General features: G+C 38.9%; 2 protein-coding genes across 2 annotated transcripts; one reads left to right on the top strand and one right to left on the bottom strand.

Annotated features, from left to right (window-relative positions):
• Nucleotides 1–6,098: 6,098 nt before the first annotated feature.
• Nucleotides 6,099–8,298, bottom strand: LOC110935478 (probable (S)-N-methylcoclaurine 3'-hydroxylase isozyme 2). The gene is made up of 2 exons (XM_022177862.2): nucleotides 7,347–8,298; nucleotides 6,099–6,840 (listed from the first exon to the last, which is right to left on the bottom strand). Exons 1-2 carry the CDS (start codon nucleotides 8,229–8,231, stop codon nucleotides 6,235–6,237), a joined length of 1,491 nt encoding a protein of 496 aa, XP_022033554.1. The 5' UTR covers nucleotides 8,232–8,298; the 3' UTR covers nucleotides 6,099–6,234.
• A 4,687-nt stretch (nucleotides 8,299–12,985) lies between these two features.
• On the top strand, nucleotides 12,986–14,345 carry LOC110935383 (transcription initiation factor TFIID subunit 13). Its single transcript, XM_022177775.2, has 5 exons — nucleotides 12,986–13,026; nucleotides 13,096–13,234; nucleotides 13,883–13,942; nucleotides 14,019–14,093; nucleotides 14,207–14,345. The coding sequence occupies exons 1-5, from the start codon at nucleotides 12,986–12,988 to the stop codon at nucleotides 14,315–14,317; spliced, it is 426 nt and encodes a 141-aa protein (XP_022033467.1). The 3' UTR covers nucleotides 14,318–14,345.
• Nucleotides 14,346–14,570: the final 225 nt, after the last annotated feature.

Raw genomic sequence — 14,570 nt, 5'->3', positions numbered from 1 at the left:
AATAAAAATAACTTTTGTGACTGCAAACTACAATGAATAGGTCATTTTCATAATTTAATTAATTGTATATTTGTATTGTATACTCTTTCTCTATATATAATATATAACAAAATAATATGTACATTTAATTGTATACTCTTTCTCTATAGATAATCTATAATATATAATAAAATAAGATGTACATACGCACACTTGTATCCTCCTCCTCAATCTTCTAAAGTTTGAGCAAGTACCATTCGAATTTGTTTTTTCTTCCCTCATCTCTTAATATGTAGAATTTTATAGTTGGAATTGCTATTTATCTTTTTTATTTTATTTTATTTTATTTTGTGTATTTAAATACTTGATAGTGCGAACAGGTTCCTTAATGAGTACCATCAAGATGGGTCTCTTGCTATGCTTACTGTTGATTTTTCGAACGCTTTTAATTTGGTTGATAGGACAGCCCTACTGTACGAGGTCAGGAAAAGGTGTCCTTCTATTTCTACGTGGGTCGATTTTTTATATGGTCAACCAGCTAGATTATATGTGGAGGATGAGTATATTTGGTCTTCTACTGGCGTTCAGCAGGGGGATCCCTTGGGGCCCCTCCTTTTTGCCCTTGTTCTACACCCCCTTGTTCACCGAATAAGGGATCGCTGCAAACTTCTATTTCACGCCTGGTACCTAGATGACGGAACGCTTATTGGAGATGCCACCCAAGTGGCTAATGCTTTAGATATCATCAGAGCTGAGGGTCCTTCCTTAGGGCTTCAACTTAATATAAAGAAAACTGAAGTTTTTTGGCCAACCTGCAATGGTGTAAAGGTTCAGGAGGGCTTATTCCCTCAGGGGATTGGGAGGCCGATGCTGGGTGTGAAACTCCTGGGGGGTGCCGTTAGTCGTGATGCAGAGTTTATTAGTGGTATGGCTCTTAAAAGAGCGAACTGTGCAGTCGAGCTAATGAGGTGCCTTAAACGCCTACGGGACCCTCAGAGCGAGCTCCTCTTACTTCGTTCTTGTATGAGTGTTGCTAAATTGTTGTTTGGACTTCGAACGTGTCAACCTTCTTTGGTCAGGGGAGCTGTCTCTGTTTTTGATGAAGGCCTCCGGGGAGCATTAGAGGATATTGTTGTTTGTGGGGGTGCCTTTTTTGGTGATCTCCAGTGGAGGTTGGCTTCTCTCCCGACCCGGTTCGGAGGCTTAGGGATTTGTACGGCCGAGGATGCCTCTTCATATGCTTTCGTGGCTTCAAGGGCCCAATTTTGGGGTTTACAAGACCACATACTCCGAGAATGTGGTGGGGATGTTTTAGACTCCGATTACAAGAGTGCGTTGGACCTTTTGCATAGTTCTCTTCCCGACCTTGATATTGGCGGTTTCTACATTAAAGACACCGCCCCTCCTAAATCCCAGAAAATTCTGGCGAATGCCTTATATGGAGAAATTGTCAAGAGGTTTGAAGAGAAGTTTGTTTTGTCCCCTCGGCAAAGAGCTGTGTTTGAATGTCTACGTGCCCCACATGCTCAGGATTTTCTGTCTGTCACACCAATTGAAGGCTTGGGGCAACACATGTCGGCTGTGGAATACCGTGCTATCCTTAGATACCGACTGATGATTCCTTTGTTCCCAGTTGACGAGCCATGTCCGGTATGCCGCAAAGCGTGTTTGGATTCTTTCGGCGAGCACGCGATCCACTGTAAAGAGCTACCAGGGTTTAAATATCGGCATGATTGGGTGAGAGATGTGTTATGTGATGTTCTTAAGCGGGCCGGGATCTCTGCCAAAAAGGAGGCTCCAGTAAATTTCCTTACTGACCCCTTAGAGGGGAGGTCCACTTTACGCCCGGCGGACATCCTTGTGTTTGGATGGGAAGGGGGGAAACACGCTTGTGTAGATCTAACTGGAGTCTCCCCCCTTGTCGGACTCAAGGACAAGGGCTTTGTCGTAGGGCAAGCGGCGGAAAGACGGTCAATCAGGCTAGTAAAGTGGGACGACTCACGCAGATATTCGAACGCCCCCACTAGCCCATTAGTTATCAACCAATTCCTGTCTCCCCGCATAGCCGCTAGCTGGTTGGTCAAATCATCGATCTCTGCATGGGATTGTGCCAGCGCGTCCTCCACCTCCTTTAACTTCGAAGATGACGATGCAGCAAGCTTATTGTTTTGGGTGACAAGGGAATCACAATGATCTTGCATCTCCTTGAATTTTGCTTCACGCTCCTCCAGCTCTCCCTGCATCAGTCGGATCTTGGTATGACAGGTCTCTACTTCGGTTGTCAAATCCTGGTACCGCTCCTGAACCTGGGACACAAAATCAGTGTCAACACGAAATTTTTCCAATTGGGCTGATAACTCGTGTCTCACCTTCTGAGCCTCCGCCACAGCCTTACGTTCTAACTCCTCTTGTACATTTTTCGCTTGAGCCAAAACCCGATCTTTTTCCGCCATATCGCGGGCCCATAAGATCCTTTCCTCAGCAAGATGTTTAGTTACCCTCCGCAAATCCTCCTCGGCCTTATTCTTCTCTGACAGAAATCGGGCCTCCTTCAATCCCGCGGTTTGCAGTTGACTTTCGAGGCGATGTTTGTCATCCCTCAGTTCTTGGATAATGGCCCGGGCCTCATGAAGTTGGGTGTTATCACGCACCCACCGGCGCCGAACCTCTACCAACCTGCGAGGTAGGGTCACGGAATCTGATATGGACGAATTCATCAAATCTTCATTATTTAACCCCTCAACATACGCTGCTTCAGCGGGTGGATACGCTTTCTCGATCCAATGTTGAACCACAGGAGGAAAGATCAGTCGGGAAGATTCAGCAATTTTCCATTGAGGCTGATAACGCTTATCCTGAGCGTGAGGATCCCAGCAGACGGTGGGTATAAACAGGTCATCAATCAAACGGGCACCATCATCAGCAATACCGCTGCTCGACGCACGATTATCACCTCCACCCATGCTAGTCGCCTCATGCGCGGTTGACGTGGCAGCAGCATTAGTATCAACACCGGCGAAAACATCTTTGGGCGAGTCAAGTAACATTGTGTCAAGACCGCCTGATTGAAGCGATGATAGCGGCTCCACAGATACGGCTACCGATATCGCAGGACTAGGGGATGGCATGACACAGCTCACGGCGGGAGCAACGGAAACTCCAGATTGTGGGCCCACAGATATGCTGACATCACTGCCAGGACATGACCCCGCTACAGTCGGCGCAACGGTAGATGTCACAACTCCGGATGGTACTCCCATGATGTTACCTGAAACATAAGCCCAGAAGGACGTTCTCAATATGAACACCTATACGCCATAAGGATCATTAGCAAGACGTACCTGGTGAAAAAGCACACGCGGCTTGTACCGCTTGAAACGCGCTCAGAGTAGGCGCTACGAATGTTTTCCTTTTCTTCGAGACACGACCAGGACTGGTCAGATCGGAAACCAAGGGGACATCGCGCCCCATAGTGGGCGTCTCCTCCATTGTGGGCATACTCCCGTAAGTTACTGGGTGTTTTTTCCCAGACAATTTTATTCGGGCAGGTCTTTTCTCCGACGAAGCCGCGACAGCAATCGTCATACCTGATAGGGGAGCAATGTAAGCCAGTGGGTTCGCTGGCACAGCGGGTAGAAGAAATTGCTCCAAGTGCACCTTTAACACATCAGGCTCCCCTTCATCCAGCATCCGGTCGGCGGATTTCAACCCGAGATGACGGGGTGGATCGATAAAGTCAAACATCCCCCAATCCCCTGCGTGAAATAAGTAATTAACAATGATAATAAATATGGAAAAAACACACCATAAAAGTTAACCCGGTGCGATGATGTCAGCATACCTCCATCTTCCCGTTGAAATGAGGGATAACGCTTTATATCTGGCCATAGCAGACTCATGCCAGCTATCACCAGTGCACCTTCTGGAATGATGGTGCACTCAAAAGGGCGGCCGCATAACTTCACATATAACGCGTTCGACGCGTACAAATCCGCAGGAGGAGCATCATCTTTCACCTTATCCTTCGGTCCTTTCTCTTGCCAATGCATTTCCCCAGGAATAGCACCGGCGTCCAGATAGAAGAACTTTTTCTTCCAATCTTTGTCCCTAGAACTAGTAGGGATTTCCCTCAGGCACGATGCATCTGTATCCCTCCGATCAAAAGTAAAGAAAGGAGATTTCCACACCAGCACGAAGAAAGCCCTAAAAACAATTAGTTCTGGGATATGGCCCAGAGCTACACAGGCATATTCGAATTGTCGAAGTTTTACAAGGCCAAGGGGATGTACTTGTGAAATGTGGATACGGTAGTAATCAAGCACCAATTTCAAGAATTTGGTGAGGGGTAGTCGGAAGTTGCAAAACTTGAAAAAATCACTGAATAAAGTGATTTTACCTTCTTTCAGGGGAAAGGCGGTGTCGGTTTTCGATGGCAACACAGGATTCCATTCAGCTCTAATACCGTAATCATGAACTAGATTGTTGAAGGATGTCACACCCCATTTGCACAGTAGGGCGTCCGTGGAAGTGGCAACGGCGGAAGATGATTCGGTCGTTTTCGAAGCCATGGAATCGAGAGGATGACGACGGTGTAATTTGGGGGAGATGTTTTGAACCCTCATATAAGGTATCGTCCTTTATAAGCTACGGAAACTTTTCAAATTCAAAAATGTGTACGAATCGACACGCGTGTCAATCCAGGGAATTGACAGCTGTCACTAACATGGTGACCCAACTGTCACATCCTGTATTTTCGCCGTATTTTGCAAAGGTCGTTGTAAAAATCATCATGGGTTTACCTTTTTCTTTTTCTCTTAGTCTGACCTAATGGATTCTCTCCATGAGCTCGGACTGGGGAGACATGACGAGGTGTGACCCGCATCGGTCACCCGACCCGGTTACAACCCTTTATATTAATATAAATACAAAGATTTATTCTAGAACCTTCCATATCTACATGGAAGGTGCACAACTAAATCTCCTACTTTTTGGGAAGATCGCATAAATCTCCAACCGATCGGAACGTATCCTAAAACAAAGGAAACCCTAATGGAAAACCTATAAATAGAGACAAATGTGTAAGGTATGATTATCTAATTCCCCTACGTTTTCCTCTCCTATACTATACTTCTCCCAAGAACAAATACTTATTCTCACGCCGGAGGGTGGTTACAGGAATAACCCCATTCCTGTAACGAGTCCTAACGGTGTTTCTGTTTTGCAGCTACTCGTTCGAATCACTAATCATTGAAGCCATTGGTGTTGTTAAGGTCAGTGTTTCTTCAATCGTATTAGGCTATTTGGTGTGACGATGTTTTTAATCACTATCACCGTTCTTTACGTCATTGCCACATCACTTCATACTCATCCATCATCCTCCATCACCAATCAAATTCATCTAAATCTTCAAAGATTGGAATGCCGGGTTTAACATGCCCACCACGCATAGAAAAAGAATGTGGTGGTGTACCATGTATTCACGGCCCAGGTGGCCTTTTATGACCTCACCCTGACACCATGAGCCTCACTCCTTAGCCTTCTAAGAGAATATAAAAGTTTTTTTTTTTAATAATTAAATTTCACAATGGATAATTTCGAAGAGAATATAAAAGTTCGTTATTTTACAAGGCCGAAACTATCTATACACTTGGTGGTGTGTAGATAGTCACCCCAAAAAAGGTGTTTTTTGTTCTTATGTGCATATCCTACAATGTCGAACTGTGGACAAAATGCGGCGTTTTGGTCCGGTTAACTAGACAAAGACTGACGGGTGTCTGACGGGTCTGTTGACCGGACCAAAACGCCGAGCTTTGGCCGCGTTTTGGTCCTGTCAACCAGACCGGGTGTCAGTCTTTTGTCTGGTTGTCAGGACCAAAACGCGGCCAAAGCTCGGCGTTTTGGTCCGGTCAAGAGACCCGTCAGTCTTTGTTAGGTTAACCGGACCAAAACGCCGCGTTTTGACCACAGTTCGACACTGTAGGGTGTGCATATAACGACAAAAAACATCTTTTAAGGTGTGTAGATAGGCAAATGGGTGTGCCAATAGGTACACCCTTTTTTTAATAATTAAATTTCATGCAACGGATAATAAGCTAATTTTAGATCACTGGATTCCAAAGTAACAAAAAACGAAGTGACAAAAATATTATTATTTATCATACACCAATCTCCAAATTTAAACTACACACACTAATTAAACATATATTATTGTTTGACTTTGACTTTAACATATGAACTAAGCATATGGACTCGCTTTTAATTTCTTTGTTTAAAGATTAGCATCAAAGGCTTTTCCCTTTTTAAAGCTAGCCCAAATCTTTCATTCATGTCTAGCTTTGATGGATCATCACCGTTTGGGAGGTCCCAATCGAACTCACGAATCAAATACGCCAACACGGATTCAACGCTCTTGATTCCGGATGGCATTCCAGGACATGCTCTCCTCCCCGAACCAAATGGCAATAACTCGAAGTCTTGGCCTTTAAAATCCACTTTTGAGTTCATAAATCTTTCGGGATTGAAAGATAAAGGGTTGTCCCAAACATTAGGGTCTCGACCCATCGCCCAAAGGTTCACATGTATTTTTGCATTTTTAGGAATTGTGTAGTTCATAACCTCACACGTTTCAATCGCCTTATGAGGAAGGAGAAGAGGCACGGGCGGGTGTAATCTGAACGTTTCTTTGATGCATGCTTGTAGATAAGTTAATTTAGATAGTTGAGAGTTGGTGATTTGGTCCGAGGTTATTTCATTTTTTATTTCTTTTTGTACTTTGGACATGACATCTTTGTTTCGTATAAGCTCCGACATAGCCCATATCACAGTCGTGGTTGTTGTATTTGTTCCGGCTACCAATAATTCCTAGAAACACAAGAAGATGGTTTGTATTAAAGTCAATCAATTGCAAATGAAACACATTGGTTGGTAAAAAACCAAATATAAAAATAATTATTAGGGGAATGCTAAAAATTAAAAAAGAGTTAAATGCCATTTTGGTCCCTGTAGTTTGGGCCATTTAGTCAGTTTAGTCCAAAAGTTTTATTTTTTGCATTTGGGTTCAAAAAGGTTTCACCGTCGCCATTTTAGTCCACTGGGTTAACTTCATCTATTTTTTCTGTTAACGAGAAGAGCAATTCGGGCATTTTATATGGCCGAATTGGCCTTCTGGTTAACAGAATTACACATAAAATGATCGAATTACGTCTCTCGTTAACAGAAAATTAAGCCAGTGGACTAAAATGGCAACGGTGAAACCTTTTTGGACTTACAGACGAAAAATGAAATCTTTGGACTAAACTGGCAAAATGGCTCAAATCAGGGACTAAAATTGCATTTAACTTAATTATAAATAATGAACAAATGATTACCAAAACCGGTTGATATATTTGGTTGTTTGAGAATCCATTTTCGAGCAAGCGGTCCAAAAAAGATTGGGCTTTTTCTGATGACCATGTTGAAGAATTGACACATGCTCGTCTTTCCTCAATTGTATCTTCCAAATATGCAAAGATCTTCTTGTATTCTTTCATGGCACCTTTCCTTGTTCCATGAAGATCAAACCCTTCAAAAAAACGACCAGCATATTCGATTACTTTATTTATTGTCTCCTTCAACAAATCATGAGTTTCATTTTCGTCAGCCAAATCAATAAATTGTTTGGCAAAGATAATGGAAGTCAGTGTGTTGAACAATGTAGTGAAAATCATATCCTCCATGTTAATCACTTGCCCTTGCTTTTTACGTAAGAAATCTATCAACTTAGCAAAGTTTTCCTCTCGTAATCTCGAATGGGATTCTAAAGCTTTAACCGAAAACATTTCGGTTCGACAAAGGGTTCTTAGGGTTTTCCATGTTTGGTTGCACTCATTCCACATAAGGGAGTGAGGTAATAGAGATGGTTGTTGAAATGCACTAGGCACACTACGAGCGGAAAGAAGGCGATCATGAGTCTGGAGGATTTCTTTGGCCGCCTCTGGTGTAGAGGCGACCACAAGAAGTTGCTTGCCTAAGCGAAGAGATATGAGTGGGCCATATCTTTTGGCCAGATTGGCAAGCGTAACATGAGGTTTGTCTCCCAGTTGATGTAGGTTTCCGATGATTGGCAACTTTGTTGGACCTGGTGGGAGGTTTTCATCACTCTTGTAATAAAACAATTTTGTTTGCTTTAGTACAAGTAAAACTAGAAAGATTGTGGTGAAAAAGAGAAGAGGCGAGGAGAAATTGTTATCTTTAAGAAAAGTTGTGATATCCATTGGAATGTTGGGATGAAATATAAGGGAAATTGTGTTGTTTGTATTTATAGTTTGTAAATGATTTTGGAGCATAGATTGTATTTATAGCCTTAAAATTGGATGTACTTTGAATAATAGTTCCATTCTTTAATAACCACTCTCCCACTATCCCATAAAACATGAAACCTAGCACTTCCTTCGATGGTTTTCATTAGCTTGTTTTGAGACTGCAAACTACAATGAATAGGTCATTTTCATAATTTAATTCATTGTATACTCTTTCTCTATATAATATATAATAAAATAATATGTACATTTAATTGTATACTCTTTCTCTATAGATATTAGATAATATATAATATATAATAAAATAAGATGTACATACGCACACTTGTATCCTCCTTCTCAATCTTCTAAAGTTTGACCAAGTACCATTCGAATTTGTTTTTTCTTCCCTCATCTCTTAAGACTAAAGGGTATGGAGAGGATGGGTTTGGAGGAGATGAGCCGTCACGTAGGAATGGCTCGGAGGGGATGGACCTAGGGGGGTGGAAGATGAACCCCTTTATGTATATATATGTATGTATGTATAGGTATATGTGAGAGGCAAGAGAAGAAAGAAGGACCGGCTACCCCGGCTGTGGGGTGCCGGGTGTGCCGAGCCGAGCCCCAGGGGGCGGTGTGGGGGACCGGCGCCAGTCCTAACCGGGCCTCAGCCGGCCCCCATACCTTCTAGTCTAATATGTAGAATTTTATAGTTGGAATTGCTATTTATCTTTTTTATTTTATTTTATTTTGTGTATTTAAATACTTGATTTAGAGTTGAACTTGGAGTTTTTTTTCCAAATGGGTGGAGGTGGAAAAATTATTTACTAAAATAGGTGATTTGAAAAATAATTACCAAAATGGGTGAAAGAAAATAATCTTTATTTTGTAAATAGGAAATAGGTTAAAACACACGCGACGTTTCAGTATTCTTATTTCAAGAAGATTTCATTAGGGCAACTTCATCAATTCATCTAGTTCGATCCATTCAGTTTTGCATTCAAGGATTTCATCAGGTTGGCTTTTGTTTTATTTATCTCCTAGGTTTCAATCGTAGATTATTGTGCTACTTGGTCAGCCGAGTTTTTCCCGCTTCCTCAGGAAGCATATTGGCCACACTCATTGTTTGTTCAAAAATTACTTCCCAATTCGGATCTTAAACGAGATAAAAAGGGTCGCCTTCGTTCAACAAGGCTACGAAATGGAATGGACATTAAAGAAGGGAAAAAGACTAACCTTTGTGGAATTTGTAGACAACGTGGTCATAATCGACTAATCGAGCAAGATATCCTTCTAAGCCTAAAAGAATGGATGCCTAAGTGGGTCAAGTTGTTTTGAAATGTTTCTTTTAGTTTGTATTGGATGTTGAGACCGCTAGCTAGTCGACTTTATTTGACGTTTTTATGTTCTTTGTATTTGACATTGAGACGGTCAAGTTTTAAAAATTGTTTTGCTTTTTTATACTTCTTAGTTCGCTTCTTTTAATTTAGTTTCAAATGATTGTTCAGTTGTTTTTAATTTAGTTTCTAATGATTGTTTTATCAAATGTTTTAGATGAAACCCATCAACCGAAGAGATGCTACAGCACAGTAAGTTGCACCACCTGTGATTCTAAAAGTAAGAATGGTTTATTTGGTTCTTAAAAGAAAAAAACCAAGAACTCATAACCTTAATGTCAGGTTATGTAGTAATAGTATTACTCAATTATTTGAGAAGGTGCTGAATATTAAAAAAACAACACATATTTGTAGAGTCATGAAGAAAAGAAATTACAGTGAGTGGATTGAAGAAGAAAAAAAATGATAATTGATTAATGGAATGATAAATAAAACAAAAAGAGTTTAGTTAAAATAAGTAAATATGAAAAAACACCCATTTTGGTAATTATTTTTCAAATTACCTACTTTGATAAATAATTTTTCCACCTCCATCCATTTGGGAAAAAACTCGTTGAACTTGTTTAATTTCCAAGTTTTGAGAAGGAGAACAAATTTAGAGTATATTTGGAAAGTTTATTTTTTCACTAAAACTCACTTCAACTTTAATATGTGTCTGTCTGTCTTTTAGACCATACGTAGTGGTTAATGTCATCTGAAAAACATTTTTAGTCACATCAGCATCATAACGTCTCTTCAAAAATTGTGTAACGCTTAATACCTCTTAATACTCATTTATTAAATACTTTCCAATTTTTTCTCCTCTTTGGGTATTATTCTAGAAATACATCTCTCTCTTCATGCCCCTAAAATGCCCAGAGGGGATGGTGTTGGAGACGTTATCAAACTTTTTCATGTTCCTATAATGCTCATTACGCATGGCGTTAAAAATCATATACAAAAATGTATGCAATCATATTCTCACTTCAACTTAACAAATTTATGAAAATATAACTGATTTTAGAATCCTTTTAAACCCCTAAAAACGAACGTTGAGCTGAAAGTCTGGAACTCTTTTATATCTCTGTTTAATTTTAATGTTTAAATAAAACTCATTTACGTCTGTAGGATGCAAGCAAAAGCCATCTTTTGAGTTCCGAATCTTGAAATATTATCCACTTGGAGGCGCCCAAGGTTTTAAAGCTATTTTAAGTTTCGGATTTGGATGGTTGACTTCAAATGAATTGTCATGCATGAAATGAAAGCAAAGACTTGGATAAGAGCTGGATTTTGAGCATTAAGGGATCCACTGGCAGAGTTTGACCAAAAGTTTCGAAGGGGCGTAAAGTGATGGGATCTAAAATTTTTTTTTCCTATCGTTATGTTTCGGGTCAGGTCAGGTTGGCTATTTGATTCAAGTCGGGTCAAATAATAATAGTTCCAAATAAAATAAAGTGTATATTTACCAAGCTACCCATCATTTATATACAAAGTTTATAAATATATAGGATATACAATTTAGGAAAAATAATCGGGGAGCGATCCTATATAATTTTAAAATTTTCGGACGAAAAATCGGAACTTATACACTTCTAACCGAAACATTGGGGTGGGCGGGTGCACCCCCAGGCACCCACTATACTTCGCCCCTGGGCGGATCTAGGATTTTTTCCATTGAGTTCACTTTTTTCTCAGTGCTTGAATTTTGGTTAACTCAACGTTTGAATTTCCGGGTCAGGTCGGGCTTTATCATCTTTTTTTTCTATGATGCTTCTTAGCATTCCTATCCTAAATGGCGTGAGGATGCGTTGTGCAAGATTCATTGTCTACGTGAGGTTCATCTCTACAACCAAATGTGGACTTATATCACATACTAGGTGGTATCTCTTTCAACATCATATCTAAAGGCAACAAAAAGTGATGGTTACTTTTTATAAACCATTAGGTGCATATAAAGTTGAATGAGCTTAGATCATGATAAATGTTGTGCTATCATCAAAACGAGCAAATAGGGATATGTACAACTTGTTGGTTGCTACTTATGTAACTTATATGTCTAAAAATATACCCCACCATTGAAGATCAGATACCTTTGAAATAGGCTTTAATATAAGACAAGGATTGGAGGTGTAAGTACCAACTAAATTAGAAATCAAATAAACAGAAATAGAATCGTATCAACACATACTTTTTGTCAATTGCAAACACAACAATCATAGAATATATCGAAACAATAAGTCTGAATTTAATACGCCTAATTTACTATCACATAAATTGTTTTTTTTTTTTTTGTTCGGATGAACAAATTTTGTTTCTGATTATCACAAATTAGTGATTATATAAACAAATAAAAGCATATTAAAAGAATAAAGGACAAACTATTGAAACAAATTAAAGAGGGAGGAGACTGGTGTTCACAGTTCTGATGATGTGTTCAAGCTTTTTAATTTTTTTTTAGTTTAACCCTAAAAAAGAGCAAAAAAAATGAAACTGACATGGGTTTTGCCAAAGAACAAAAAAATACAAATAATGAGTGATGCTTGAATCGAACTTAGCATGTTGAGGTTCGAAACAGTGTGTATTACCAATTGAACACAAGACAAGTTTTGTTTATGGATTCCTACTGTGTTTTCTATATAGGTTTTCGCTAAAAATTATAAATCGAATGGGTTCCGGGAACCTGGTGTTCTAGCGTAGATCCGCCGCTGATTTTGAGATGTTGCTTAATGGTCACTTAACATTCACCAATGTAATGGTTTGAGGTCACTTGAGATTATAACTTTGGGATATGTGAAAGATTTAGGGACATGAAAAGTAACGGTTGAATTGGTCGTTAGACTACTATCAAAACATGTGACGGAATCTGTATGTTTCAACTGGCGATGTAATATGATTTTGTTTTTTTACGTTCATTTTATGTTTTTAACTGTTCTATCACCGACAATTAGAGTAGTCAAGTTACAAGAAAGCAATTCAGAATTCGTTTTGAGTTAAGTTTGATTTGATTATCAAAAATTTGTTTCGATTATCAAGAATTCAAATTTGATTCAATTCGAGTCCAGTAAATCGAATACGAAATTATAATTTTAGATTCGATTTGAAATTCGAATTAAAGTTATACATATTTATTTATTATTTTTTATATATACTACATATATAACTTTTATTGAGCAACCGTATAAATTAATCTCTAAATTTATTTAACGATTTCATTTTTGTGAGAGAGATCTAAAACATGAAATGAGATTAAGTCAATATTCTGTTACCGTATGTTTCTCTCTTTAATTCCTGTTTTATTTTATTTTTTTGAAGTTGATGAATTATTCTATCAGAACATCTTTGTTAATAAGAGCTATGAGACACTCAAAGCAAACTAAATCTGCATTTTTATACAGGTGAAATAAATAATTATTTTAACAACTAGATGTATGTCTATTATAATTTGTGATGCAATGCAACTACAGGCACACATGCAATTACAGACACACCACCGTTGCTACAAAGCATATTATTACTACAAGACTCTTGAGATGGCTGCATTATATACTCAGCGGTGTTGGAGGCGTCGAGTTGCGAAAAAAAAAGCTTCGGGTCCTTAAACAGGTGTTTGTTTATATCCTAACAAATAGAAATTGAAGATCTTATGTTTATGTTTTACGGATGACGCAAACATATATGTTTAGTGTCGGTATTTGTAAATTTCAGGAAGCAAAGCCCCATGGGGCCATCCGACAGCGGATGTTTTATGGATGACACTAATTCAAATAATTAACTAGCCCTTGTTGGAAGGTTGTTAGTTTTATTCTGATTGTTTCTCTTTCAGTTGTAATGCTTTTATAATAAGCATCAATAAAAGATCATGTTCGACCACACGTTTAGATATCGCAATTCATATTGCAATTTTTAAACTAATGGACTGAAATAGTGATTTTTGACAAACCACAGGGACGAAAACAGTAATTAACTCTTTTTTCACTTTATGAAGAAGATGACATGAATCAAAGTAAAGATCTTTTAAGAACAAAGTTATATGATGATAAAATTTCGCGATGAATATTTATGCATATGAAAATAATATCGAACGTGTATATTGGTTTCAAAGGACGGAGTAATATGATGAATTGTCATATCATGTCACGTCACGTCACGTCAGTCTAATATCAAAAACATACTCATGCAGTCATTTGTATTTACTATAACTTGTAACGTTTTTTTATAAACGCTTGACAAGTATTTGTTTTGTATCTCCAGCCATTGCTCGAGACTGTTGCTCTTGTGGAGGACATTGTTGTCGAGTATGTGACAGCTATGGTGAGAATTTTTTTTTTTTAATTTATTGAATCCGATAATAAATACTTGTTGTAAGAAGTTTTCAATGGAAATGTAGGTGCATAAAGCGCAAGACATTGCATCAAAGAGGGGAAAGCTATTGACTGAGTATTTCTTGTTCTCGATCCGCAAGGTATCTTATTTCCTCGTTTACACAGTTTATTGTGGTTTTCGTGAAGCACAAGTTAAGGTTGAAACTAACTTAACGTTAAGGTTTGCTAATATTGCGTTAAAATGTCTTTATAGGACTTGCCCAAGTTAAACCGTTGTAAAGAACTGTTGTCGATGAACGAAGAGCTGAAACAAGCCAGGAAGGCATTCGATGTGGACGAGGAAAAGATGGCTTCCGCAGAGTAATGAAATGGTGCAGAAAACAATTCTTGTGAACTTTAAGGTTTCGGTATAGGTAATAACCTTGTACTACAAAAAAGTACGAGGATATAATTAATTAATTTAACTGCACTTTTACAAGTTTTGACATCTAGAAATAGTTTGCGTAGGATATTATTTTTTCAACAGATCTATTATACATGTATACTAACTAACTAACTAACTAACCAAGAATGGCTTTGTTCTTGGTCTTCTGGTCATCTGTTAGTGATGTAGGGAA

Source organism: Helianthus annuus, chromosome 4 (genome assembly GCF_002127325.2).
Source record: "Helianthus annuus cultivar XRQ/B chromosome 4, HanXRQr2.0-SUNRISE, whole genome shotgun sequence".
NCBI lineage: Eukaryota > Viridiplantae > Streptophyta > Magnoliopsida > Asterales > Asteraceae > Helianthus > Helianthus annuus.
Note: the sequence above shows the minus strand (reverse complement) of the source record. Positions and strands in the feature narration are given on the sequence as shown.

Coding starts and splice junctions, on each gene's coding strand:
- LOC110935478 (XM_022177862.2), bottom strand. CDS start 8,231: ATGGATATCACAACTTTTCTTAAAGATAACAATTTCTCCTCGCCTCTT. Junction 6,841..7,346: donor AAATATATCAACCGGTTTTG/GTAATCATTTGT, acceptor TTGTGTTTCTAG/GAATTATTGGTAGCCGGAAC.
- LOC110935383 (XM_022177775.2), top strand. CDS start 12,986: ATGAGACACTCAAAGCAAACTAAATCTGCATTTTTATACAG. Junction 13,027..13,095: donor AAATCTGCATTTTTATACAG/GTGAAATAAATA, acceptor ATGCAACTACAG/GCACACATGCAATTACAGAC. Junction 13,235..13,882: donor AGCTTCGGGTCCTTAAACAG/GTGTTTGTTTAT, acceptor TTGTATCTCCAG/CCATTGCTCGAGACTGTTGC.